We start from the raw sequence: 27,905 nt of genomic DNA, 5'->3' as shown, positions 1-27,905 counted from the left end.
CCTTTGGGAGAATACCAAATTGTATAACATGTTTTTCTGCTTAAGTGTCCTGTACATACAGTCAGCAGTCACTAAGCATCTCATACGCCAAACACTTAGCACTTAAGATATGGTCAGGACAGGATCCCTGCCCTTTAGCTTAGAGTTTCTCCCACTAGGGAGAAACAATTTTAGAAGTGAAAGGAAGGAATATAGTTATCATAATGGTCAATGCACAGACGGTAGTGGGTGTATAAGAGAGATACTATACCCTAACACAGTGCCTGGTATTATCAGTGACGCTCACTCTGTTCCAGGAACTATGGAGTAATATGCAACCTTAGCCCAAAACAAGTTTGCAAACTGATGGAGTAGTTAGAAAAGTAACTAAGACTTATGTGCAATATGATCAGGTCCATAATAATGTCATGCATTTCGTAGAGGATACAGAAAGGATCTCACAATAACAGTTTGCAGTGTCCCTGTGGATGTACAGTGACCATGGTACCCCACCATCACCCTACAGGTTGCTTGGTCCCTCTGCTGCTGCTGACATCCTTCAGCTGAGCAGCAGCCTTCCCCTACAAAGCCGAGGCCGGGCCCGCCTCCTAGTGGGCAACGATGACGTCCACATCATCGCCCGGTCTGACGATGAACTACTGGATGACTTTTTCCATGATCAGAGTACAGCTACCAGCCAAGCAGGCAAGTTTATGTGGTGAAAGAGAGGGTAACGTTTGTCTGGTTCTTTTTCCCTGCTGAGGGAAAGCAGAACAGTATCTGCCCTGCCTGGAGAAATCCCATTTTATAGGAACCAGAACCACTCAGTGATTTAGCCAAGGGCAATAAAAACCGTATTATATCTGGATACCTATGATGTTCCAAACCTTGTGATAGACATTGGGTCCTGTTAGGGAAATACTGCAATTTTTGGATCAATTGATGCATGACAATGCCAAGAGTCTCACTCTCCTTTGTTTCTCTACAGGGACCCTGTCCAGCATCCCCACAGCCCTGACCCGTTGGACAGAGGAATGCAAAGTTCTTGATGCTGAGAGCATGCATGACTGTGTTTCAGGTGTGTGGCAGTTTGGTTATCAGGGCAGTAGTGAGTCTTCCAGGGCTGGGACAGTGCATGGAAAGTTGTTTCCCTGGTTCTCTGTGGCCCCAAGCTCTGCCTCTTGGCTTTCTCCCCCACCTCCCCTGAGCAGCCTCCGATCTTTGCTTCTTTGGTCCAGTTGTTAAAGTGCCCATTGTCAATCACCTGGAATTCCTGAGGGATGAGGAGCTGGAAGAAAGGCGGGAGAAACGCAGGAAACAGCTAGCTGAGGAAGAAACAAAGATAACCGACAAAGGCAAAGAAGATAAGGAGAACAGGGATCAGAGTGCACAGGTGATTCCCAAGAGCTGGGAGGATTCATCTTTGGCTATGTCTGCCTTAACTTTCCCACGGTTTTAGCATACATGTGGCTGGCCCCAAGAGTCATTGAAGATTCTAGGACGTTCACACTGAAACTGAGAAATGATCCACTTCAAATTCACTGTACACTTGAATGGTTTTTAGGGGAAAAGAAATCAAACCCAGAGGGAAAATTGTTTCTCCGGTGTTTTGCTGGGGAAAACTGGAGCCAGAACCAGAGCAGCTCCTGACTCACCAGTTACACTATACAGTCTCTACTTTCAGTGACTACAGCTAGACAAGAACAATGACCTTGACTAAGCCCATGCTCTTAATGGTTCAATTCCGTTTCGGTGGATTGCCTTCTTAAGTGTCAGGGAAACCTTACCAATATGATTCCATTCCAACATTTGAATAAGTTGGGCTTAGGCTTCAGATCAGAGAAAATGTTCCTACCCTGAACCCCATGACCACATGTCATTTTCTAGGGCTCAATTTGTGAAATCTCTAACATGATTTTGGTTTTTCTGAAACTTCTGGAACCTTGAATAGTATAGCTTTGAAATAAATGAAGTAAATGCTGATAAAAATACAAGGAAACTAAAAAACTTGAGTGAAAGACTTTATTATACCGCACTCAACAGGGCATCAGATTTAAAAGGATATTGTAATGTTCAATTAATGATAATAAGCTTGATCTAACAAATATACCTTTGTATAGAACTTTTGCCTAATAAATAGTAACATTGTTTCAAGCACATGTAAAGGGACAGGAAATAAGCCTGGCATATGATTGAAAAAGCCAGAGTGTACAAAATGAGCTCAAGGAAGGGAAATATATATAGATGAAACTTTTAAGAATTTCTTGCTTGTCTCAACAATTGTGTTCAGGTCATGTCCTATGTCCAAGCCCATCTCCAATGTGGTTTTTATTATCCTTTCCTCTCCTTGTTTAGTCAGCCCCCTGACAGTTTCTCCCTTGTCCCCAAGCAATCCTTGAGCATGAGTATGTATTAGAGAAATTGGAGGTATGTTTGCATGCTCAAGTGCCCATCTTCCATCCAGGTCATATGTGTCATATGTGGGAGATGGCAACTATTTTAAAGTTGACCTCTATCTCATGTGCTTGCAAAGTCCCACATTGGTCTGTCCCTTTTCTTTGCAGTGTACTACATCTAAGACAAATGACTCCACTGAACAGAACCTCTCAGGTAACTCTCCCTCCCTTTTCCCCTTCTTGCTAATTGATTGGTTTTTTATCCTGACCCAAATAGCTGGCCCAAGTGGGCTGAAGATGAACACTGGTGCTCTGTGGGATGAGGTAGTAGATTGTATAGTTTTAGGGTCATACCCCATCTTGGAGATAACTATACAGTCTACTGTCTTTCCCACGGTGGTGCACTTCCCCTCCGACGTGCTGTGTTTTTAGGTTCTCATTCTGATTATGCTGTACTGTGTTCTGGCATGTGTAGTGAGGCCATGTGTCCTGTCCCCTTTACTGACCCCCATGGTGTGGTGCTTAATGAGAACACCTGATGACAGTGGTTCCTAAATGCTAGTCCTCAGTGGAAATGAACAGAATAAGGGAGGTTTAATGAGTTTTTCAAAAAGCCGAGTTTGTTCAATTTAAAGGACTATTATAAATTACAGAGATTATGTATTTCCTACTTTTTTGGTATCAAAATATTTTTATTAAATGATATTAATGGGATTTTTTTCTTGGCTAAATTAAAAGTTGGTGATCCTGTGTTAGTCTCTTGTCTCTTTATTTTTTCCTTTTTCTATAAATTTCGTGGGTCTGTGGAATCTAAAAGTCTAATAATGTTGCCTTGAGCAATCTGCTTTTGGGGAAGGTAGCTCGGTGGGCTAACTGGTATTACTACTATATGCTTTCCATTTCTCCTAATTTTCCTAACGTCAGTAGCCATTTTGTGATTCTAATAACTGGTCCATATGGTATTATATGTCTCCCCCACCCCTATTTCCTCAGAACTTTCTTCTGCTTCCCTATACCTTCTGTCTCCTTTGGCACTTGAGTTGGGAAATGATTGTACCAAAGCCTACACAGTATTTTTTAAAGCAGTGAAAGAGGGTAGGTGTCCTGGTGCCCTGAACCTGGTAGAAGGTCTTTGAAAGGGTCTGTCATCAGGTAAAATGGCCTTTTGCCTACTGCCCTTGCTAGAGGATTCTGTTCATGCCGGGGTGAGGTAGTAAGTTGTATTGTTGTGGGGTAGGGATTTTAAGCCCCAATTAGAAGATAACTATACAACTTACTACTTTCCCTGGTGTGTTGCATATTCACATTTAGTCTTAACACCATTGCCTCCATCAGACAGAGTTGTAGATGTTCCTTGGATAATCAGGACTGCAAGAAAAGGGAGGTGGAAGGGGACAGGTGGTATTTAGGGTGAGGCAAGTATTATAAAGTGACTTGAACTCTCCCCCTTCCACCCAGGGCACAGAATGGATTTAATTCATAGGGATCTACAAAGAGTCAGATCTTTTGGTTCTTGGGACTAAGATAGCACTGTGCCTTAGCCCTCATCCTGAGTATACCAGAACAGCCACGAGCTGTTCCTAGGAGCAGTTGGTGACTGAGGGGAATCCTGCATCACTGACTGAGTGGGATACTTGTCATGCCACATGTGCTGATTGAGTGGCTCCCCCGGTCCTTGGCTGATTGCCTTTTAACAACCCCATTGTCGTTCTTTCCGAGAAAGATGGGACTCCCATGCCTGAAAGCTACCCAACAACCCCATCTTCAACTGATGCAGCTACATCTGAGCCCAAGGAGACCCTTGTCACTCTGCAGCCCTCACAACAGCAACCAACACTCCCACCCCCACCAGCCTTGGGAGAGATTCCTCAAGAGCTGCAGTCCCCGACTGGAGAAGCGGGAAGCTCTACCCAGCTATTGATGCCTGTAGAGCCAGAGGAATTGGGTCCCACAAGGCCAAGTGGAGAAGCAGAAACAACTCAGATGGAGCTATCCCCAGCTCCCACTATAAGTGAGTAGAATTTCAAGGTTTGCGGGTAGGGGTAGAACAGGGGGGAAGAATGGACATCTTTGTAGTTTCTCTTTACTCTCTTACTTTAGAGAATTTCTAAAGTAGAAGCTCAAGCCCTCATAGTAGGGTCTCACATTGCACATTACCTTTTTAGCTAAAGTTGAGGTTTCTTCTCTGTGTCCTCAAGTGATTATATATACATCGGAGTGTCTTAATAATACTAGTGATGGTGCCAACAGTTTGAGGTGATCACTCTGTTCCTGGCTATCATGCCATGCTTATTTTATTATTTAACTTCTTTAAAAAACAATCATCCAAAGTAGAGGGTGTTATCTCCATGAATAAACTGAAACTCAGAAGTGAAATAATTAGCCCAAGGTCACTCAGTAAGTGGTTGAGCTGTGATTAAAATCCAGATCTGTGTAACTCTGAAGCTTGCTTTTCTTCAACATTTCCAGGAATGGGCAAGCACGTGACCGCACACTTAGCAGCTCTCCCATCCTGGCAACACCATTTATCTCATGGCACTATTTCCCACTGGTTTGAAATGGGGCCTCAAAATTCTTCTCAGCAGTGTTCCAACAGGGTAAACAAGCCTGTTTGCCGTTCCTGCTCTTTACTATACTGCCTGTGACGTGCTCTGGAAAAACCTTAGGGTGTAGGGGGTTTTGCCTTAAAGGAACCTTGTTTGTTTAGACGAGCAGAACCAAAGAGCTTGTGTAAATGATGCCTGCAGGAAATCTGAAAGTGACAGGATCCCTTACCTTGGGTGCCTAGAGAAGATGTTTCACAGGCATGCTTGGAACACCATAAATGTTCAACAGATAATAGAAAGGGCTTGAGATGAGTTTTTTAAAGCAAATGAGATTGAGGGGGGAGCATCAGGCCAGCGTGAAGTGAAGGTGAAGAAGTGAGAAGTCTGATCTGGCTGCTTCTTAATTCAGCCTCCCCCTCTTCGAAGCAGAGATCTAACCTCTCCATGTGACTTCCTCCTAGCCTCTCTTTCCCCAGAGAGAGCTGAAGATTCTGATGCTCTGACAGCTGTCAGCAGTCAACTGGAAGGCTCTCCCATGGACACCAGCAGCCTGGCTTCCTGCACCCTGGAGGAAGCTGTGGGTGACACCTCAGCACCTGGCAGTTCTGAGCAGCCCACAGCAGGCAGCTCCACTCCTGGGGATGCCCCACCAGTTGTGACAGAAGTGCAAGGCAGGAGTGATGGGTCAGGGGAACCTACCCAGCCCCCTGAGGACAGGTAAGCACTGTGTGAGTGAGAGGAGGGCAGGGTGTGTTGGTGGGTATTTCAAGCCACGTTCATACTTAGTAACCAGTACACATGCTTTGTATACTGGGGAAATCAACTTGGCTTCTGTGAGAAAGGGGGTACTATAGAAATATTTTATAAGTGGGAAAATATAATACAGAGAACCTGAAAATGATTTCCTTTAGCTCTACCCCTGCATCCTCTGAGAGTTCTTCCACCAGAGATTCTGCCGTGGCCATTTCTGGAGCAGATTCCCGGGGAATCCTAGAAGAACCACTGCCTTCAACAAGCAGTGAAGAAGAAGATCCTCTAGCAGGTGAGCTTCATGTGTGCTCAGGCCATCCTGGGGCTGTTTAGGCTTCTAGTAACCCTTGGCATGGAAATGCCCACCAGTCGAACCGTTCCATCCAGATGGCGGGTGGCATATATATGGGGGGAGGGCCTGCAGTAAGAGGAAGCTGATGCTACACAATGGAATGAGCCCAGGCCTTTGGAGTCAGACTGATCTTAGCTCAAATCCCCTCTCTGCCACCTCCTACTTTTGGGACCTGGAGCCATTAACTTCCCTGATCCTCATTGATACTGAGAGGGTGATGATAGCTACATGGTGGGGTCTTGAAGGTTAAGTGACAGTGCACACACAGAACTTGGCATATAACAGCTGTTCTGAGCCTAGGGAAGGGTGGGTGGGCCTTCTCTCTGTCCCCTGTGTCCTTGGCATGAAATGAGGACAGAGAAAGCTGGTCTCCCTCATCCAAGGCCATGGGTTTCTTTGATCCAAGTACATCTTTAGGCTTCAGTAGAAGTGAGAGTCCCTTCACATCTTGCATATCCCCTCAGGTATTAGTCTTCCCGAAGGCGTGGACCCCTCTTTTCTGGCCGCTCTCCCTGATGACATTCGCCGAGAAGTTCTACAGAACCAGCTGGGCATTCGTCCACCAACGCGGACTGCCCCCTCGACAAATAGCTCAGCTCCTGCAGTGGTGGGGAATCCTGGTGTGACCGAAGTGAGCCCTGAGTTCCTGGCTGCCCTGCCTCCAGCCATCCAGGAGGAAGTATGTGAGCGGGGGGGCTGGTGGTGCCAGGCTACCTGGCTGTGGGTATGCCCCCATTGACTCCTCCTGCTCTGTAGGTACTGGCACAGCAGAGAGCTGAGCAACAGCGACGGGAACTGGCACAGAATGCCAGCTCAGACACCCCCATGGACCCTGTGACCTTCATCCAGACTCTGCCCTCAGACCTGCGCCGTAGTGTCCTAGAGGACATGGAGGACAGCGTGTTGGCCGTGATGCCACCTGACATTGCAGCTGAGGCTCAAGCCCTGAGGCGAGAGCAAGAAGCCCGGCAGAGGCAGCTCATGCATGAGCGGCTTTTTGGGCACAGCAGCACCTCTGCACTCTCTGCCATTCTTCGAAGCCCGGGTACAGAGGGAGGCAAGTGGGAGGGCTCTGGAATGTCTGGCTTTGGCCACATGAGACTCTTTGTTCCCCTTTGTATTACTTGGACCCAGCTCAGCACACACCCCCTCCCCAATTTCAGTTTCCTTTTTCTTTCCTTCCAGCCTTCACCAGTCGCCTGAGTGGCAACCGTGGGGTCCAATACACTCGGCTTGCCGTGCAGAGAGGCGGCACCTTCCAGATGGGGGGTAGCAGCAGCCATAATAGGTACCCTTTGCCTGTCTTTTTTTCCTTGCCATACCACCTTCCATGTCTACTACTAGTCCAACTCCCTTTATTTATAGGTGGAGAGGCTGAATGACCTCTCTAGGATGTTTACTTGAATGAATTGGGGAAGCCAGATCTTTGGACTCCCCCTTCAGAAAGCCACACTTCTGGTTAGTGTAGCTACTGTAGACCATAATCACAAAGTAAGGTAGGCAGGCAGCAGGCTCTAGCTGTGGTTACAAGGAAAGCCACCTGCCTCCCACACAAATAGGAAAACAGTGAGAACCGCTTGCCTTGAGATTACAATATCTAGGCTGCAGAAGAGTTCATTATTAACGAGGCCAGAGCGTAGAGTGATCAGTCCCTATTCAGCAGGCAACCTCCTGGTAGTCTATAGAAAGCCAAAGTAAACATTGTGTCCTAGGACTTTATGGGCAGTCCAATTTTAGCAGTTGATACAGACCTGGGCTGCAATCTCTGCTCTCTTCTCAATCGTTGTGTGATGGTAGGACAAGTCACTTAACCTATTTGAGCCTCTTGCTCATCATCTCAAAATTGGGTGGTTCTCTAGTCTTTACAGGAGCCCCATGAGGAAGCTGTTACAGATATTGTAGGGTGTCTGGAACATAGTAGGCACTCAAGGAGACAGCTGTTGTTACTATTAAGAATCCTTAAGAGTCCTTGGACTGGACACCCTCCCTGGTCGAGCCTCCTGGATGTATCCAGCTCATCCCCCTCCCTTAGGCCTATGCCTGATCCCAGAGCTCTAGCCGAAGTATTACCCAGAAACCATGCTCTGTTCCAGGCCTTCTGGCAGTAATGTGGACACTCTCCTACGCCTCCGAGGACGGCTCCTCCTGGATCACGAAGCCCTCTCTTGTCTCCTGGTCCTACTTTTTGTGGATGAGCCGAAGCTCAATACTAGCCGTCTACATCGAGTACTGAGAAATCTCTGCTACCATGCCCAGACCCGCCACTGGGTCATCCGAAGCCTGCTCTCCATCTTGCAGCGCAGCAGTGAGAGTGAGCTTTGCATTGAAACACCCAGGCTCTCCTCAAGTGAGGAAAAGGGCAAAAAGTCAAGCAAGAGCTGCGGGTCAAGCAGCCATGAGAACCGGCCCCTGGACCTGCTACACAAGATGGAGTCTAAGAGCTCCAACCAGCTTTCCTGGCTCTCAGTATCCATGGATGCAGCCCTAGGCTGCAGGACTAATATATTCCAGATCCAGCGTTCAGGGGGGCGCAAACATACTGAGAAGCATGCAAGTAGTGGCTCCACTGTCCACATCCACCCCCAGGCTGCTCCTGTTGTCTGCAGACACGTTCTGGATACACTCATTCAATTAGCCAAGGTGAGGAGCTTGGAGGAACCCAACTCCTGGGGATGGAAGATGGTTGTCAGCCATAGTGTAGTGAAATCTGAACTCTGAGGGAGCTACCAGGTCCTCATCATTGGTGCTGAGGCCTGTATTGTTTCTGGGAGGTTGTCCAGTAAATAATTTTGTGGGGTTTTTGTGTTCACTCTTCACAATTTTTATGCATTGTCTCATTCAGCCATCAAACAACCCTCAGTGGTCTGCATGGTTCCCATTTTACAGATGAAGAAGCTGGGATACAGAAATCTTTAGTGGCTTTGTCATGTGGCTAGTAAGTGATGGAGCTGGCTGGACCTAGAACTTAATTCAGTCCTTTTTTTATCTTTTTTTTTTTCAGTCCTCTTTTTCATAAGCTTTGCTGCCATTTGTTGAGAGCCTGCCTTATACCAGGCACTATGCAAAATGCCTGGTAATCTCAACAATTTTGCACAGCCGTGTAGGTATCCTCCCCATTTTGTAAGTATAGAGATAGATGTTCAGAAAAGTTTGCTAATCGTCTGTCTCCCTACAGAGCTTTTGTTAGTTTCTCTAGGCTGCTTCACAACATCAGTTGGATAAAACTCCTATGTTACATCTCTCCAGTGTTACTAAAGCTGTCCAAAGGAGTGGAGAGTCTAGGAGCCAGTTGTCTTTCCTTGTCACAAGACATTTTCTGTGTAGACCTCCTAGACCAAGCCTGTCCTTCTTTTCCTGGCAGGTGTTTCCCAGCCACTTCACACAGCAGCGGACCAAAGAAACAAACTGTGAGAGTGATCGGGAGAGGGGCAGTAAGCAGGCCTGCAGCCCATGCTCTTCACAGTCCACGAGCAGTGGCATTTGCACAGACTTCTGGGACTTACTGGTAAAACTGGACAACATGAATGTCAGCCGGAAAGGCAAGAACTCCGTGAAGTCAGTGCCAGTGAGCGCTGGTGGTGAGGGGGAAACTTCCCCATACAGCCTCGAGGCCTCTCCACTGGGGCAGCTCATGAACATGTTGTCACACCCAGTCATCCGCCGGAGCTCTCTCTTAACTGAGAAACTCCTCAGACTCCTTTCTCTCATCTCAATTGCTCTCCCAGAAAACAAAGTGTCGGAAGCACAGGCTAATTCTGGCAACAGTGCTTCCTCCACCACTGTTGCCACCTCAACCACATCTACCACCACTACCACTGCTGCCTCCAGCACACCCACTCCCCCTGCTGCAACCACCCCTGTCACTTCTGTTCCGTCCCTGGTTGCTGCCACGACTATATCCACCATTGCTGTAGCCGCTTCAACCACAGTGACTACCCCCACGACTTCTACCACTACTGTTTCAAGTAAGTGTGGATATAGGCTGTGGGGTGTGTACACCCACCTCACCCCCAACTCTGCCCCACCCAGGTATTCCTCCCTAAATGACAGCGATCAGCGTGGTTTGTGTTTGTGAGAGCCAAATGTGTTAATTCTCACCCTCATTGGTCCAAGTTCTCTCTCTCCATTTTCCCCTCCCTCCCCCCTCCACCACTCCTGTGGAGACCACTGAATGTGGCTTCCCCTAGGCTAAGCTCAAAAAGGAGGATGGGGAGAAAGTCCCTGTCTTTAAAGAATCCCCAGTCTTTCTAGCCTAGTTGAGGGAGCCAGTTCTCAGAGGAAGCAGTTCAAGAGCAGGCAGGATACAGTGGGAATCAGGGTAGAATCAAGTAGCCAGGCCACCCCAGGAAGTGAAGGGAATGAGCCCTGTGGCACACTAATAATCATTTGAAGAAACAGATTTTGAAGGAAGGGGGGCTTTCAGAGGGCCCTCTGATGGTAGGGGAACAGTTGTGAGAAATATCTGGGATTCTTTGTCACTTTAGAAGGTACAGTCATAAGAGTCCTTGGTATCCCAAGTCATTTGGATTTGGCTATGTGGGGTGGATCTTCATTTTCACTACTTTTCCATTTTGAAGCCCTGGGCAGTGCAGCGATTGGCTCTGCCACTTAAGTCTCTGGCATGTGAGTTTCAGAGGCTTACAGTGTTCTGTTTCCTCAAAGCTTCTACTACTACTAAGGCCAGCAAATCTCCAGCGAAGGTGGGTGATATCGGCAGCAGCACAGACTTTAAGATGGTATCCTCTGGCCTCACTGAAAATCAGCTCCAGCTCTCTGTGGAGGTGAGTCCAAGCTCTTCTGACCTCCCTCTGGTTGGGGGAGAAAGAGTTGACTGGGGTAGATAATGTTTTAATTCTCAAGTTGGGGTTCACCCCATCTCCTTTCTTTTTCCCAGGTGTTGACATCCCATTCTTGTTCTGAAGAAGGCCTAGAGGATGCAGCCAATGTGTTACTGCAGCTCTCTCGGGGGGACCCTGGGACGCGGGACACTGTTTTGAAGCTGCTACTGAATGGAGCCCGCCATCTGGGTTATACCCTTTGTAAACAGATAGGTAATAATAGGAGTAAAGCACCCTGTTTTTCTGAAACCTTCCACTTAGGTGTCATCTCTTTATGGAAGCCTTCCCTGAACCCCCAGGCTGAATCAAACTCCTCTATGCATCTGTAGCACAGCCCCATGAGCTCTTCTGTCACAGCACTGAAAATACTAGGTTGTCATCTGTTTTCCTCTGCCCAGTTCTCTGAGAGCAGGGCTGGTCTTCTCTCTACATTCCCAATCCCCGGCACACAGCTGGTAATTGGTGCTTAGTGAAGGAAAATGAGCACCCATAGGACCGACATTGCTTTTCCATTCTGGGCACTCATAAGAGCCCTATGATGAGCCTGCTGAGGCAGTTCGCCACCTCAGAGATGCACCTATGCTGCATTCAGGCTCGGGAATTGAAAGAATAATACCCTCTGCCTTTGTGCAGTTTTGAGGGTACAAAAATTCTAAGAATACTTGCAAATTATCTAGTTTCAGTCTTCCTGTTTTACCAAGAAGAAAACTAAAACCCAGGTGACGGGGTGACTGAATCAAGGAGTGGGGCCAGATTTGCTTTCAGCATAGAGACTCTCTTTGCTCTCTCCCACCCCCCATCCCAATCATGGGTCTCCCTAGATCTCAACCACCTGTGTAGTTATCTCCTTCTCACAAACATCCCTGGAGCTGAGGTGATAAGAGAGTCAATTAAACTGTGTGACCTAGGATCTTCTTTGTTGCATGAGAATTACAGAGTTCTTCCAAAAGAGGCCTCTGATCTTTCTTGACTGCCACCATTTATTCAACATCCATAGGTTAGGCAGTATCCTAGGCACTCTGCTAGACAGTTATCTCCTAATTCTCAAAGCAGCCTTGTGAGGTTAGGCAGTATGAGCCCCATTATTAAGATGGGTAAGCAAATTGGGAAAGAGGTTAAGCAATTTGCCTGAGATTACCACAAAAACCTAAGAAGTTTGAGAGGTATACGGGCTTCAAAAGAGATACTTTTTCCCCTCTGCACTGAGCTGTTATTTCTTGTAGATTCAGCAAATTCTCAAGGCCAGATAAACCAGTGGCCCCTGAGCAGTTAGTTGATCTGTGAGCACACATAGTAAAATGAACAGAGCAAAATTTCTGCTTACTCCAGGTTCAGTGCAGCTGAGCAAAGCACCTAGGAAGTTTTCTTGGAAAGGTTTGGCTTTTCACTGCTTCATTAGGGAAGTCTCTGAACACTTGCTGGCTTCTCTGCCTGCCCAGGAACCCTTCTGGCTGAACTACGGGAATACAATCTGGAACAGCAGCGGCGAGCCCAGTGTGAGACCCTCTCCCCTGATGGCCTGCCTGAGGAGCAGCCACAGACCACCAAGCTGAAAGGCAAAATGCAGAGCAGGTAGGTGGCAGCTGCCCATTTGGCTGTGGGGTTGGGATCAGGGACATTCTGAAAAGTGGCTCTTCCTGGCTTCCTGGTTATTTTTTCCCTCTTCACTGGACAGATTTTGTTTCTGTCCTGTACACACCCGGCCCTATTTTTCCTACTTGTGTGATTTTCTTCTGAGATTCCTTACCCCCTGCTTGACACAAGAAAGCCGTGCCTGCTGTGGGTGTTGATGCTTTGATGCTCTCAGTATACGCAAGCCACCTCTACACTCTCCAGGTTTGACATGGCTGAGAATGTGGTAATCGTGGCATCTCAGAAGCGACCTCTGGGTGGCCGGGAGCTCCAGTTGCCTTCTATGTCCATGTTGACATCCAAGACATCTACCCAGAAGTTCTTCTTGAGGGTACTGCAGGTCATCATCCAGCTCCGGGACGACACACGCCGAGCTAACAAGAAAGCCAAGCAGACAGGCAGGCTAGGTATGGAACTGGGGTGTCCAGTTGCGGGGCAAGGTTGGTGGTGGAAAAACAAGAGACCCTGGAGGGCAGGACTTAATGTCATGTCTCCTTCCTGTTTGATCTTTTCTAAGGAAAATGATGATCCTATCTTAAAATGTTGGTGGCTGCATTCTGTATCTCACTCAAGCCGTCTACATAGGAAATTTCACTAGGGCAAGTGGGAATTAAAGGGGAGTGGAAATCTGGCAAGGAAATTGGGGACAGATCTTTTGGTGAACAAGATTTAACTCACTGAGTTTGTCTCCTCTCTGCTTCCTTGAACACTCTTGGCTAAAATATTGTAGCCATGTTGCCTCAGCTATGGCATGCCAAATCCAATGTCTTTCCCCCTGTCCCGCAGAACTCTCTCACCTGCCACCATCCGTCTGCCCAGCCCCATGTCACCTGCCCTTATCTGTAAAGGTAGTTCTTAGTGCCTTACGATGAGCATTCTGAGACTGCCTGAGCTTAAAGCTCAAAGGCAAGGTGCCCTGTGGTGGCCCAGGAGATGGGAGAGAATATTGAGCATTCTCTCTTTCTACAGTTTACATCTTACCTTCTTTTTTCTTTCTCCCAGGTTCTTCCGGTTTAGGCTCAGCTAGCAGCATCCAGGCAGCTGTTCGGCAGCTGGAGGCTGAGGCTGATGCCATTATACAAATGGTACGTGAGGGTCAAAGGGCGCGGAGACAGCAACAAGCAGCAACGGTTAGCATGATGCCTGTGGCCCCTCATTCATTTGCCTCTCCTCCCTCCCCCACCACATCATCAGTGGGGTTTCATTGCCCTTACCTTGTATGCTTTTGCATTAAGTTTGCTATATGAATGCTTCTGGGCAACAGGGTTACTTTCTCTTGGTGCTTTCTTTACTGTTTGTTTATTGGTTTGGTTTGGTTTGATTTAAAGCTTGGCCATCATACCCCACTCCCAGCTATCCAGTCAACAGTGGCGCTTTTGCAAACTGCATAATGCTAAGTGTCTGGGTTCTGAGGGGATTCATGATAAAAGATTTTTCAGTCTCATGGAACAATGCAAGTACCTCAGAGACACGTCAGGAATCCTGCCCTTGAAAGTCCCCCAAGCTTGGTACACATCCCAAACAGCCTCTTCTGGCTATGGCTGATCCCTCCACCCTGGTCTCTGCCTCTATTCTTCATACTCCTTTGGCACCCAGGCACTTGGGCACTTTTAGGAGGAAGCCTTTTCAGGTTCCTAGGTAGTCAGTTCATTGTTGCGATCTCAGCACAGAGTGGCTGTAGGGAAAGCCTGGCATCATGTATATATGCTGTGGCACTCATTGTTTTCCTGTCCTTGTAACAACATGCAAGTTGCCTTCCCAAGACCCGGGAAATAAGAATATCTTGAGGCCTATTTTTTCTTTGTCTGTAATTACTATTATACAGTGTGATTTCATTGAGCATGCTGGGAACAGCCTAGAATTTAAGGGCTGTAGTTCTGGCAGGGTAGAAAGGGATAGAGAACTATTATTCTGGAGTATTTTTTCTGCCCAGTCTCTTTCCCACACCTGATAGGACAGATGTTGGCTTTTTTAAAAAGCCAATCCCACCCATCAAAGATTGCACTAATTCATTGCCGTTATTTCCCCTTTTGTGAGCAAAAAGGAACAAAGAGTAAACCTACCTTCTGCCCATCTGAGTTTTATATATAGGTATATATACGTGTGTAAACTGTCCCTAGAAGTCTTGAAGTCCAGGAGGATGGTGCCTGACTGGACACAGGCCTGGAATAGAGTGGAGGCAAATGGGGCATCCAGGGAGCTCTTTGCAAAAACTTGCTAGCTCAGGGTGGAGGACAGCAAAGGAGGTGGGAAGGCCATTGTTTTGTCCTGGAGAGCTACCTAAGGAAACTTCTTTCCATATGGGAAGACATGGGAGGCTTCTTTCCAAGCTTATGATATGTGAGAGATTGTAGGACAGCCTCTCGCCTGTCCCTGAGGAAAGCAGAGTTGCACCCTTTATGTGACTTTGTCTCCCTTTTATCCAGTCGGAGTCAAGCCAGTCAGAGGCATCTGTCCGAAGGGAGGAATCACCCATGGATGTGGACCAGCCATCTCCCAGTGCTCAAGATACTCAGTCCATTGGTCAGTACTACTTCCCATTTCCAGCCCAACAAAAGGGAGAACCAGTCTTCATGGAATGGCTGCTGGATCCCCTCCTTCCAACATACATAAGCTCAGTGTTTTCCAGTTTGTTCAAGTGAACCCTGGTTTCTGTATGTTGATAGGCCCGTACCAATCAACTAAGATCACTAACCATCACCACCTGGTCCTCATTGGAGAATCATAGCACACACTGCAATTTCTGTAGTAAAGAAACAAGAAACTATGATGATACTGTGTGGAGACAGCATACGTTTGAGTCTTGTCTCCCCATTTACTATCTCTGGGACCTGAGGCAAACCTCTCTGTTTCCTCATTTAAAATAGGGATATTCATAGTTAGGATTGAGTTAACACGTGTATATATAGCATTTAGAGCAGTACCTGGCACACAGTGGATGGATGCTATTATTATCAGCATTTCTCAAGGTTAATTTCATATAGAATGCTTTTTGGCACCCTTTTAACACATTCCTGTGGGATAGTGTTGTCATAGGACATCTAGTTTTTAAAATATATTAAATCATTTAATAATCCATAGGTTTTCTGGGAGCTAGTAAGGCAATGAGAAGACCAATGCTGTCTGGTAGAATTTTCCTTCAGTAGCCGTTAGCTACATGTAGCTATTGAGCACTTGAAAAGTGTCTAGTGCAACTAGACAAACTTTTTCTTGTATTAATTTTATTCAGTTTAAGTTTAAATGCCATCCAGTATAGGACTAGAGCTTGCTTTCAGATGTCACTCAATTACTCAGTGGCCAGTGGACCAATTTACTTGATCTGTCTAATGGCCTGTGCATTTGGTCTGAATGAAGGAAAAGCCTCAGGGGCTTCCCAGTCTCTCCTCTCTGTGCCCACTAGGCTCAGATGGAACTCCACAGGGGGAGAAGGAGAAGGAGGAGAGGCCACCTGAGTTACCCCTGCTCAGCGAGCAACTGAGCTTAGATGAGCTGTGGGACATGCTGGGAGAGTGCCTAAAGGAACTGGAGGAATCCCATGACCAGCATGCGGTGCTAGGTGAGTTGTGGCCTGAGGGAGAGCCCAGGTCCGCTGATCTGCTCTGGGGCCCTTTCTGCCAGCTTAATTTTCTTCCTTCCAGATTACTCTTCTCCGTCGGATCTCCATAATAGGAGTTTAAAGAAGAGGATTTTTTTTCTCTGACTTCATTGTCAGAAAAAAGACTAGCCTTCTCTTTTGGTAGCTGGTATCTTTTACTTTTTAGACCGGGGGAATCTTTATAACTGGTTGCCTATCCCATTTTTCTCTGGAAGCTCTGACTTCCTCTGTGGCACCATTATATTTCTCCTGCAAGTTTTCATTACTTTTTCATGTAGTACTTTTGAAATTTGATTATGAGGGGGGAAGAGGTTTGTATGTTGAAGTTTATAAAGTAAATTGTCACTATCCTATCGTTCCTACCCCCAGTACTACAGCCTGCCGTCGAGGCCTTCTTTCTGGTCCATGCCACAGAGCGGGAGAGCAAGCCTCCTGTCCGAGACACCCGTGAGAGCCAGCTGGCACACATCAAGGACGAGCCTCCTCCACTCTCCCCTGCCCCCTTAACCCCAGCCACTCCTTCCTCCCTTGACCCATTCTTCTCCCGGGAGCCCTCGTCTATGCACATCTCATCAAGCCTGCCCCCTGACACACAGAAGTTTCTTCGCTTTGCAGGTACAGAGAACTCTTAGGCCGCCAAATGTAGAAGGCTTCATTTTTTTTACAGGGTCAATTCATACATTTTGTTCTTAGCTGATTTGCAGGGTGAGAGAGAGAGAGAGAGAGAGAGAGAGAGTGAGTGAGTGTGTGTGTGTGTGTGTGTGTGTGTGTGTGTGTGTGTGTGTGTGTGTGTGTGTGTGTGTTGGAAAGTGAGGCTAGTGAGGTAGGGACTGGATCTGGAAGTCCTTGTGTGCCACACTACGTTTTTTTCCCCTGAAACAAGGAAGAGAGAGTTGCTGGCTGGTTGGCTTTCATTCATTCTTCTGAGACCCATGATGTGCTGATTCCTGCTGTCCTTTCTCCCCCCAGAGACTCATCGCACTGTGTTAAACCAGATCCTACGGCAGTCCACCACCCACCTTGCTGACGGGCCTTTTGCTGTCCTGGTAGACTACATTCGTGTCCTCGACTTTGATGTCAAGCGCAAGTATGTGCCCTGGTGTTGGGGGGATGGGAACTCTCTAAATGGTATCTCCTCTCCCAGAAAGGAGCCAAAATTTCTCCTGGGATGATGTTTTCAGGGAAAGAAGTTTCCCTTGGTGGCAGCCCTTAGAATGGTGCTGGGGGGTCGGGGGGCGGGGAGAGACTCATCTGTGCCATGGACAATCATTGTACCTAAATACTCCTTGGCCTTCTCCAACCCAGTCTCCATTCTTCATCAGAGAAATGCAAGCCTTTGTTTAATCACATGATTTCTAAAGTCCCGGTCCTTCCTTTGGGGTAATACAGGAGGTGTAGGTAGCCACAGCAGGGCTCGTGGGGGGGCGAGCCTCCACAACACTCCTGTCATTTTTTACTCTTCTCTTCCTTCCTGTGCACCTACACATGCTTACCTGCTTATTGCAGAAATTCCATGCCATAATGTCTGTGGGCCCCTATTCGATGGAGATGGGAAAAATTTAGAGTTGGTAGTGAATGACCTGCCTCTCCCAAACACTGGAGGGATCAAAGTGTCTGGAGGATGAGGAGAACATCACTGCGGATCTTCATCCTAATCAGGCAAACAAAAGTTTACTCTGCCACTCCTAATCTTACTTTCCTTCCTTTCCTACCTCCCAAGATATTTCCGCCAAGAGCTGGAGCGTTTGGATGAGGGGCTCCGGAAAGAAGACATGGCTGTGCACGTCCGCCGTGACCATGTGTTTGAAGACTCCTATCGTGAGCTGCACCGGAAATCCCCTGAAGAAATGAAGAATCGATTGTAAGAGCCCAGAGCAGAGAATAAATAGGATGGGAGGGTTGGGACCCTCCCTACGTGGTAGTGAAGGCTTACTTGGGGCCCAAATGTGCAGGGGAACTTAGGGAGGTGCTGCCCTCCCCAGTAGGAATTCCTAAGAGGAATCCAGCTTAGATAATCTCACTGAACTGTCACCCGTCTTCTCCACCCAGTCTCCCAGCTACTCCTTCACAATCGCTCTCTCAGGTCATGCTATGCAAAAGAATGGATTTGTCCTGGGCTTTCTGCACATCCCTGTTTCTGCTCTCTTATACAGGTATATAGTGTTTGAAGGAGAAGAAGGGCAAGATGCTGGAGGGCTCCTGCGGGAGTGGTATATGATCATCTCTCGGGAGATGTTTAACCCTATGTATGCCTTGTTCCGTACCTCACCTGGTGATCGGGTCACATACACCATCAATCCATCTTCCCACTGCAACCCCAACCACCTTAGCTACTTCAAGTTTGTCGGACGCATCGTGGCCAAAGCTGTATATGACAACCGCCTCCTGGAGTGCTACTTTACTCGGTCCTTCTACAAACACATCTTGGGCAAGTCTGTCAGGTGAGGATGTGGCACAAACCTGGGACTGTCTTCAGTCCTGGAAATCTGGTCCCTTTTCTTGTGTCCCATCACTAGGCTGCCTGTCCTCCACCCCAACCCATGGCCCTAATTTTGTTTATCTAGATATACAGACATGGAGAGCGAAGATTACCACTTCTACCAGGGCCTGGTTTATCTGCTGGAAAATGATGTCTCCACACTAGGCTACGACCTCACCTTCAGCACTGAGGTAGGTCCGGAGATCCTGACCATAGCACATCCCAGCTAGTCTAGGAAACCCATTATGGGGTTGTCCTTGAACTGGCATTGGATAACCTCTAATGCTTCTAAGGAAGCATCTTGATGTCTTAAGTCACATTCCCCGTTCCCCATCTGGCAGAGAACAGTGGGTATTTGCATGAGATGGCACAAACAGAAAAACCAGAATTTGTAAAACAATCCAGGCTGTTTCCTAGTTTCCTCTATATTTTGAAAAAATGCTCTAGTACATTATTCTTCATTCCCAAAGTCAGTTCACTCTAGAAAAATTGTACAAATAGACATAAATGAAAAACAAATTTCAAGGTTACTCTTCGCCCAAATTGCTTTCCATAAAGATTCTGTTGTGTTACATTATGTATGTTATCCATGCCCTTTTCCCTTTTACTATTGATAGTTTCCGTATGTTTTAGGACCAAACCCTTGGCCTTTCCCTATTAGGGATTTATGAGCTCATGAGAAAAGTCACTGTTTTTTATGACCTTGCTTCATCTCCTTGCCCAGGATTCAGCAAAGAGTTTAGGGTGTGTTTCCAGGTATCTATGTAAGTTCCATCCTAGACCAAGCCTGATTCATATTATTGGTTTTGGGTATTCTAGGTCCAAGAGTTTGGAGTGTGTGAAGTTCGTGACCTCAAACCCAATGGGGCCAACATCTTGGTAACAGAGGAGAATAAGAAGGAGTATGTACACCTGGTGTGCCAGATGAGAATGACAGGTAGGGGAAATGTCCGTTAGACCCCCTAGTTGCTCAGTATGGGGCAAGGTCAGGCCTCACTCATTTCACAGACATTGTTTCTTCTCTTCCCCTATGCCAGCCACAAATGCCTTGCATAAAAGGAGTCCAAAAACCTGACCAAAAAATATTTCCCTTCATCCACCCTCATATGGGGGCCTAGAAACAGAGTGGTAGGTGAGGTAGGCAGATCAGTCAGCATCCTGCCAGATTGGGGATCTCTGACCTCTAACAGTTGTATGAGTTCAGATGCCACGTGGCTTGTTGGTTCTCTCCCCAGGAGCCATCCGCAAACAGCTGGCGGCTTTCTTAGAAGGTTTCTATGAGATCATTCCAAAGCGCCTCATTTCCATCTTCACTGAGCAGGAGTTAGAGCTGCTCATATCAGGACTGCCCACAATCGACATTGACGATTTGAAATCCAACACTGAATACCACAAGTACCAGTCCAACTCTATTCAGGTGAGCTGCTGCTGGCATCCCTTCCTGTATCCTTAAGCAGTGTTAGTTTATATGACACCAAATAAACCAGTACTCTTAGGGGAAGGGAGTTTTGAGTGACAGCTTACCTGTACCTAACTCTTCACTCTTCTGGAGTTTCAGTTTTCAGGTGATCTCCTTGCTCATCTTGTGAATGGAGGAACTGAAACCTGTCTCACAGAAGAGACTTGCCTAACATTCCAAATCCCATCCCCCTTTCTTCGAAGAACTCTCTACCTAACACTGGCTTCTTATGTTCATTCCTGTAGATCCAGTGGTTCTGGAGAGCATTGCGTTCTTTCGATCAAGCTGACCGTGCCAAGTTCCTCCAGTTTGTCACGGGTACTTCCAAGGTGCCCCTGCAAGGTTTTGCTGCCCTTGAAGGCATGAATGGCATTCAGAAGTTTCAGATCCATCGAGATGACAGGTCCACAGACCGCCTGCCTTCAGCTCACACATGGTAAGAGGAAGGGTTTGTTCTCCTTTTCAGCATTTAGATTGAATTTGCATATTTGCTACTTCTAGGCCCCTACCCGTGGTCAGGAGCGCAAATCTGGCCCCGGGTACCCTGGACCTGGGGTAACTCACAATTTGGTGGGTTTTGTGGAGAAGATGATATTTGAGATGAGAAGCTGGCCCAGACTCACAGTGGGGCTGGGGTGACATTGCAGGTGAACACTGCCATGTGAGAACAAGGTGTATTCCAGGGCTCAACGTAGCCAGAGCAAGGAGTTGCACGAGCAGAATGCTAAAGAACTTGGCAGGGGTGACCAGTGACCCTGAATACCTCCTTGGAGCTTTCATGTAGGGCCGTGGTGTTTAAGGAGGAGTGACAGGGTCAGATTATGTTTTAGGTGCCTGGTGGCCAGTATTGGGGCCAGATTAGAGGAGGGCAGACAAGGCTAGGACAGGATTGGGAGTCTACAAGCAGAAGTCAAGTGGGCACCATGGGAACACAGATTTGGTTATCATCTTTTGTCATGAATTGATCTTTCTTCTTTCCCTAGTTTTAATCAGCTGGACCTGCCTGCCTATGAGAGCTTTGAGAAGCTCCGCCACATGCTACTATTGGCCATCCAGGAGTGCTCTGAAGGCTTTGGGCTGGCCTAATAAGGCCCTGCCCACCACTGTGGGGTTTTTCTACCATTGTTGGACCTGGGAATGGGGGGAAATGGAATAATGAAAACAAAAAAGAACCAGAAAGAAAATGTCAAAAACCAATAAGTGAAAATCCACCAACTCACCATGTGTGTGTCCCAGCTGCCCCATCTTCCCCAGCGCATACCCGTTCCCCCTTTCCTGCTCATTCTCTCTCCCCGCTCCCTTTTTCTCACCTCCTCTCCCCGTTCCATGCCGTCCAGGATCCCTCACCCATGTATTGAAAAGGCAATAGCCTTTACAGGGACCCGTTTGTCCCAACTGTTTGAACAGTGTGCTCCTCAGATTCTGTGTTCAGAAGGATTTGCTGCATTGAGACTTGAAACCTTTGGATAGGGGAAAAAATTATATATATATATATTTTTTTGTTCTGTTTGCATTTCTTAATTTGTGCTTGGAATGTGTTGATGTGCACAGCTAATGATTCAATGCGAGACAAGATTGGCGTCTGTGTTGTGGAGGTTTCAAATAAAGAGCACTCTTCATAACTCACTTTTCACAATGGAGTTTTTTTCAAGTTTAAAAAGAAATAAACCCTCTTGAGCACATGTTAGATGGCTGGAGAAGAAATCCAGTGGACTCTCCAGAAAGCCATCTCTGTCACCACATGGGTGCATCCTCTTCCTTCAGAGTCATCAGGAACTGGGGGGATCTTTTTCAGAATGGGATCTGCACTTGGGGGTGGTGATGGTGTTAGAGACTGCAGCCAAGGACAAAGCATCGCCTTGCTCTAGGGGAACAAACCAGCAGGTTGTAAGAGAATTCACTCAACCCAACTGAAGGTTCTATTTCCTGAGCCTTTATAACAGTTTCAAGCCTGGAGCTCAGTTTAAAATTTTGATTTCATTTATTAATGTTTTAGTTTATTTCTAACAAATTTTCATAAGCAAACAATTTGACTAGCTCCCCAGAACAGTCTTTCCATCCTTTTTGGTTTTGTTTTGTCATCTGCTTGTTTGCCAGTCTGTTCACAGATCGCCCAACAGTCTTTTGTGGTTTTTTTTACTCCATCCAGCACTTAAAGTTGATCTAAGGACTTTGATGGTTCCAGCCTTCAAAGAAAAAAGTAATAAAAGTTCAGTTAGAAAAATAACCTCAAGTGGTACTTGCTTTGTGTGGTTTTTCTCATTCTCCAAGGCTCTACTTCTCTTTTCCCCTTGACCATGTCCCAGAGTGTGGATCTAGGAAAGCAGTGGTGTGTCTGTCCTTAACCTGATCCCTTTGTCCTGATGCAAATGGCAGCTAATCTTTTTTTTTTTCCTTCCAATGTTCACACTTGTCTGTTCCTGGCCCTCCTGACCACTGAGAAGACAGATGAATCAACCCTGTCCGGCCTATTGAGCTTCTAGTCAAGGGATAGAGACAGATCAGTTCTGAAGGGGATCTGGGTGCCCAGCACAAGTACCTGGTCTAGCCTGGGAGATCAGGAAAGGCTTTCTATTGTCAGTGGCATTTGGGTTGAATCATAAGTCTGTGTGAGAGTGAAGATTAAGAAGAACAGGGTAATCTAGCTCAATGCAGCAAGAGTCCAGTTGATAGGGCAAGGCTTGAGCAAAGGATAGTGGCCTGAGATGAGGCTGGGAGTCCACCAGGGCTTTAAAATAAAAGGAACAAATAAGCAGAAATACAGTAGAATTGATCAATACACTTAAGAACTGGTTCTTTGAGAAATCAAAGTAGAATAAAGCTCTGACCATTTAAATTTGAAAGGGGTGCAAGGGTTGGGAGTCGGGTGTGGAAGTTCGGAGTACAGATGGAATAATCCTGAAGGAAATAAATGAATCTAACTCAATGGCATACCACAAAAACCTAATGTGACTGAGTATGATTTGCCTATGGGATATTCATCACCTCAATGTCAAAAGAGAAAAACCTTTTGACAGTAGATGAAAGGCATTTGCCAACAGTAACTGTTCCTGGTAACTTGTAAAGATACTACCTTGATAAGGTAGCATCAGACCAACAGTCAACATCACACTGCAAGCATAAAGTGGTCAATTATCACCATTAACACTGTTCTGCAAGTTCTAGCCATTTCCATAAAGCAGGAAACAAGGTATAGCTGTTGAAGAGAAACTATTTTGCTAAACCAAGAGAATCAAAAGTTATTAGAGCTTAAGTGAGTCCAGCAAGAGGCCTGGTTATAATGAACAAAACATTCGTGTAAACATTTATTGTCCAACAAGTATAATCTGATAAATTAATATAAAGAAATCCTATACAATAGTAAAAATATCCATTGCATATATCAACATACACAATCTCAAAGATAAGCAAAAATGTATGAGACCTGCCTGTTTAAAAATTGCAAAACAATACTACATACATGTGTACTAAGAACATGAAAAACCACATGTATGAAGAGTATAGAAGCCCATGCATAAGTATGACAGTACTGCATGATGTTCAGGATGAGCTATGGGGGACAAAAGGGGATGCAGTTGGGAAGAGGTACATTACCCAGAGGGCTTAAATTAAATGTTTTATTTCTTAAGCTGGGTGGTGCTGGGTACATAAGTATTTCTTATAATACTATAATACTTTATAACTTTTCTACACCTGAGGTATTTCAAAGTAAGTTTTTTGAGATGGACAATTTAATAGTTCCAAATGAATTTGAGGCAGGTATCAGGGAAGTCAATAACAGGCCTAATTCTACGTGAAGGCTAATTAATAGCTGCTTTCATGATATGATTAAACATGTCTCTTTTTGCCCCCTAATAATTCCCTCCACTGATGTGTGTGTTACAATTACTACTGGTTATCTCCTTATTAAAATAGTCCCCTTTTCTTATAATTAGGGTGACCATATAACTTATCATCCAAAGTTGGGCAAATTTTAAAATAGAAAGGGTGTTATTAATTATGCTGTGGGACTTCCCTGGTGGTCCAGTGGTTAGTACTCCATGCTTCCATTGCTGGGGGCGCGGGTTCAATCCCTGGTTAGGGAACTAAGATTCCTACATGCCACGTGGCACAGCCACCAAAAAAAAAAAATTATGCTGGGCCACAAGTGCAAACAAACCCAGATAAACTGGGATGTATGGCTCTATACTTATGAAACATAATATGTCTTGGCTGGAGAAACAATTATTACCCAACATAAACATTTTTACTGAGCGCTTACCATGTACTGACAACACTGAGAAGTCACTGCTTTCCAAAAACTCACTGAAGGGAAGGGGTTAGGTGTTGGGAAAGTTCAGGGAGCAATGGATACACAAAGACTCGATAGGCAGGGGTAGCAGGATTAAACATTTTCTCAAATACAAGCAATGACCAGTTAGAAAACAACAGGAAATAGATTCCCTTCACAACAGTAACATAAAATACCTAGGAATAATCTTAAGAAGCAGTGTTTGGGATCCATGTGAAGAAGGATGCTGCAAAACTCGTGTGAGAAGCATAAAAAGAGGCAAATAAATGAACAGGCTTACTGTCTTCATTTGCAAGTATAGCTGGCCTTGAGACTTTGGAAAACAGACATGCTAAGCAAGGTGGAAGCTGAAATGAGCAGACCTGACAGAGAATGGCTTCAAGCCATGACTATTCAGTGTGCTATGGTCTACTGTAAAGAGAAAATGAAGCACCAAGAACCAGTTGGGGAAGGAATAGCTTTGTCAATGTTAAGTTTGGGAAACTTGCCTAAGTATTGGAAGGGGGAGAAATAGAAAGTTTGCTCTGCAATTCACACTAAATAAATTCCAAATGGAAGATTCAAGTGTGAAAAACGTGAACTTATTTTTGGGGGCAAATAACAAGTGATCTGGGATATGGAAAATCTAACACTAAAAACTACAAAAGACATTATAATGGAAAAGACTGATATATTTGACTACTAAAACATTGGCAACACCACGAGAAGAATTAAAAAGCAACGGCAATCTAGGAAAAAATACATCTCTAACAGGCAATGGGTTAATCCTTACTGTATATATATTTTTTTATTTACAAATCACTAAGAGACAAACTCCCCAACAGAAAAACATCCAAGGACATGAAAAGGCAATTCAGAAAAGAAGAAACACAAATGACAGATGGCCAACAAACACAATGAAAAGATGCTCAACATCACTATTATAGAAATGCAAATCAAAACTACAATGAGGTACCACCTAACACCGGTCAGAATGGCCATCATTAAAAAATCTACAGGAACTTCCCTTGGTGGCTCACTGGTTAAGAATCTGCCGGCCAATGCAGGGGACACGGGTTCGATCCCTGCTCTGGGAAGATCCCACATGCCGTGGAGCAATGAAGCCTGTGCGCCACAACTACTGAGCCTGCGCTCTAGAGCCCGCGAGCCACAACTACTGAGCCTGTGTGCCACAACTACTGAAGCCCGTGTGCCTAGAGCCCATACTCCACAAGAGAAGCCACCACAATGAGAAGCCTGCACACCACAACAAAGAGTAGCCCCCACTCACCGCAATAAGAGAAAGCCTGCACGCAGCAACGAAGACCCAACGCAGCCAAAAGTAAATAAATAAATTTACTAAAATAAATAAATAAATAATAAAAAAAACCTACAAACAGAGACCTCCCTGGTGGTCCAGTGGTAAAGAATCTACCTTGTAATGCAGGGGATGAGGGTTCAATCCCTGTTCAGGGAACTAAGATCCCACATGCCTCGCGGCTACTAAGCCCACCCACCACAACTACTGAGCTCGTGAGCCTCGACTAGAGAGCCTGCGTGCCACAAACTACAGAGCCCATGCGCTCTGGAGCCTGCACGCCACAACTAGAGAAGAGAAAACCTGTACGTCGCAACTAGAGAGAAGCCCGCGCGCCACAACAAAAGATCCCACATGCCTCAACGAAGATCCTGTGTGCCGCAACTAAGACCTGATGCAGCCAAAAATAAACAAAAACATTTTGTTTAAATCTACAAACAATAAATGCTGGAGAGGGTGTGGAGAAAAGGGAACTTTCTTGCACTGTTGGTGGGAATGTAAATTGATACAGCTACTATAGAGAACAGTATGGAGGTTCCTTAAAAAACTAAAAATAGAACTACCATATAACCCAGCAATCCCACTACTGGGCATGTACCCAGAGAAATCTATAATTCAAAAGGATACATGAACCCCAGTGTTCATTGCAGCACTATTTACAATAGCCAGGACAAGGAAGAAACCTAAATGTCCATCAACAGATGAATGGATAAAGAAGATGTGATACATGTATACAATGGAATATTACTCAGCCATAAAAAAGAACGAAATAACACCATTTGCAGCAACATGGATGGACCTAGAGGGTATTATGCTAAGTGAAATAAATCAGAGAGAAAGGCAAATATCGTGTGATTTCACTTATATATAGAATCTCAAAAACAAAACAGACAAGCAAAACAAAACAGAAACAGGGACTTCTCTGGTGGTCCAGCGGTTAAGACACCATGCTTCCACCGCAGGGGGCAAAGGTTCGATCCCTGGTCGGGGAACTAAGATCCTGCATGCCTCACAGCGTGGTCAAAAAATAGGAAAACAAAAAACAGAAACAGACTTACAGATAACAGAGAGCAAACTGGTGGTTGCCAGAGGGAAGGGGGGTGGGGGTGGGGGTGGGGGGGTGGGGGGGTTTGGGCGAAATAGGTGAAGGGGATTAAGAGACACAAACTTCAACCTAGAAAAATAAGTCACAGGAAACTAACATACAGCATAGGGAATATAGTCAGTAATACTGTAATAACTTTGTATAGTGACAGATGGTAACTAGACTTAACATGATGGTCATTTTGTAATGTATTTTAGTTCCTGACCAGGGATTGAACCTGGGCCCTCAGCAGTGAGAACTCAGGGTCCTAACCACTGGACCACCAGGGAATTCCCTATCTGTATTATTATTATTGTGGTGATGGTGGCGGCGCTGGTGGAGGCAGTAGCAGCATTCTTGCTGTCTTTTTCATGGTGAGCATGTATTTCCACAATTAAAAATAAACAGCCTCGTCAAGAATATACAATGGAGAAAAGACAGCCTCTTCAATAAGTGGTGCTGGGGTCTTCCCTGGTGGCGCAGTGGTTGAGAGTCCTCCTGCCAATGCAGGGGACACGGGTTCGTGCCCCGGACCGGGAAGATCCCACATGCCGCGGAGCGGCTGGACCCGTGAGCCATGGCCGCTGAGCCTGTGCGTCTGGAGCCTGTGCTCTGCAGCGGGAGAGGCCACAACAGTGAGAGGCCCGCATACCGCAAAAAAAAAAAAAAAAAGTGGTGCTGGGAAAACTGGACAGCTACATGTAAAAGAATGAAATTAGAACACTCCCTAACACCATACACAAAAATAAACTCCAAATGGATTAAAGGCCTAAATGTAAGGCCAGACACTATAAAACTCTTAGAGGAAAACATAGGCAGAACGCTCTATGACATCAATCACAGCAAGATCCTTTTTGACCCACCGCCTAGAGAAATGGAAATAAAAACAAAAATAAACAAATGGGACCTAATGAAATTTAAAAGCTTTTGCACAGCAAAGGAAAACATAAACAAGACGAAAAGACAACCTTCAGAATGGGAGAAAATATTTGCAAACGAAGCAACTGACAAAGGATTAATCCCCAAAATTAACAAGCAGCTCATGCAGCTCAATATCAAAAAAAACCCAAAAAACCCAATCCAAAAATGGGCAGAAGACCTAAATAGACATTTCTCCAAAGAAGATATACACATTGCCAACAAACACATGAAAGAATGCTCAACATCATTAATCATTAGAGAAATACAAATAAAAATTACAATGAGG

General features: G+C 45.9%; 1 protein-coding gene across 11 annotated transcripts in view; it reads left to right on the top strand.

Moving 5' to 3' along the window:
• Positions 1–21,652, top strand: part of HUWE1 (HECT, UBA and WWE domain containing E3 ubiquitin protein ligase 1) — a 143,611-nt gene extending 121,959 nt beyond the window's left edge. For 10 of the 11 annotated variants that reach the window (XM_049704562.1, XM_049704565.1, XM_049704568.1 and 7 more), the window contains 28 exons: positions 506–684; positions 968–1,057; positions 1,218–1,372; positions 2,544–2,589; positions 4,099–4,386; positions 5,383–5,638; positions 5,833–5,963; positions 6,488–6,702; positions 6,780–7,068; positions 7,209–7,311; positions 8,117–8,663; positions 9,385–9,988; positions 10,686–10,804; positions 10,918–11,074; positions 12,301–12,433; positions 12,698–12,900; positions 13,496–13,623; positions 14,920–15,016; positions 15,894–16,049; positions 16,458–16,703; positions 17,058–17,175; positions 17,809–17,949; positions 18,242–18,529; positions 18,653–18,758; positions 19,387–19,504; positions 19,803–19,984; positions 20,272–20,462; positions 21,010–21,652. In XM_049704562.1, coding sequence (XP_049560519.1) covers positions 506–684; positions 968–1,057; positions 1,218–1,372; positions 2,544–2,589; positions 4,099–4,386; positions 5,383–5,638; positions 5,833–5,963; positions 6,488–6,702; positions 6,780–7,068; positions 7,209–7,311; positions 8,117–8,663; positions 9,385–9,988; positions 10,686–10,804; positions 10,918–11,074; positions 12,301–12,433; positions 12,698–12,900; positions 13,496–13,623; positions 14,920–15,016; positions 15,894–16,049; positions 16,458–16,703; positions 17,058–17,175; positions 17,809–17,949; positions 18,242–18,529; positions 18,653–18,758; positions 19,387–19,504; positions 19,803–19,984; positions 20,272–20,462; positions 21,010–21,112 — 5,389 coding nt within the window. In that variant the 3' untranslated portion in view covers positions 21,113–21,652. The remainder of the gene's footprint in view (positions 1–505; positions 685–967; positions 1,058–1,217; positions 1,373–2,543; positions 2,590–4,098; positions 4,387–5,382; positions 5,639–5,832; positions 5,964–6,487; positions 6,703–6,779; positions 7,069–7,208; positions 7,312–8,116; positions 8,664–9,384; positions 9,989–10,685; positions 10,805–10,917; positions 11,075–12,300; positions 12,434–12,697; positions 12,901–13,495; positions 13,624–14,919; positions 15,017–15,893; positions 16,050–16,457; positions 16,704–17,057; positions 17,176–17,808; positions 17,950–18,241; positions 18,530–18,652; positions 18,759–19,386; positions 19,505–19,802; positions 19,985–20,271; positions 20,463–21,009) is intronic. The other variant, XM_049704566.1, reaches the window with a different exon arrangement.
• Positions 21,653–27,905: the final 6,253 nt, after the last annotated feature.

The sequence above is a fragment of the Orcinus orca genome, chromosome X (assembly GCF_937001465.1).
Source record: "Orcinus orca chromosome X, mOrcOrc1.1, whole genome shotgun sequence".
Classification (NCBI taxonomy): Eukaryota; Metazoa; Chordata; class Mammalia; order Artiodactyla; family Delphinidae; genus Orcinus; species Orcinus orca.
Note: the sequence above shows the minus strand (reverse complement) of the source record. Positions and strands in the feature narration are given on the sequence as shown.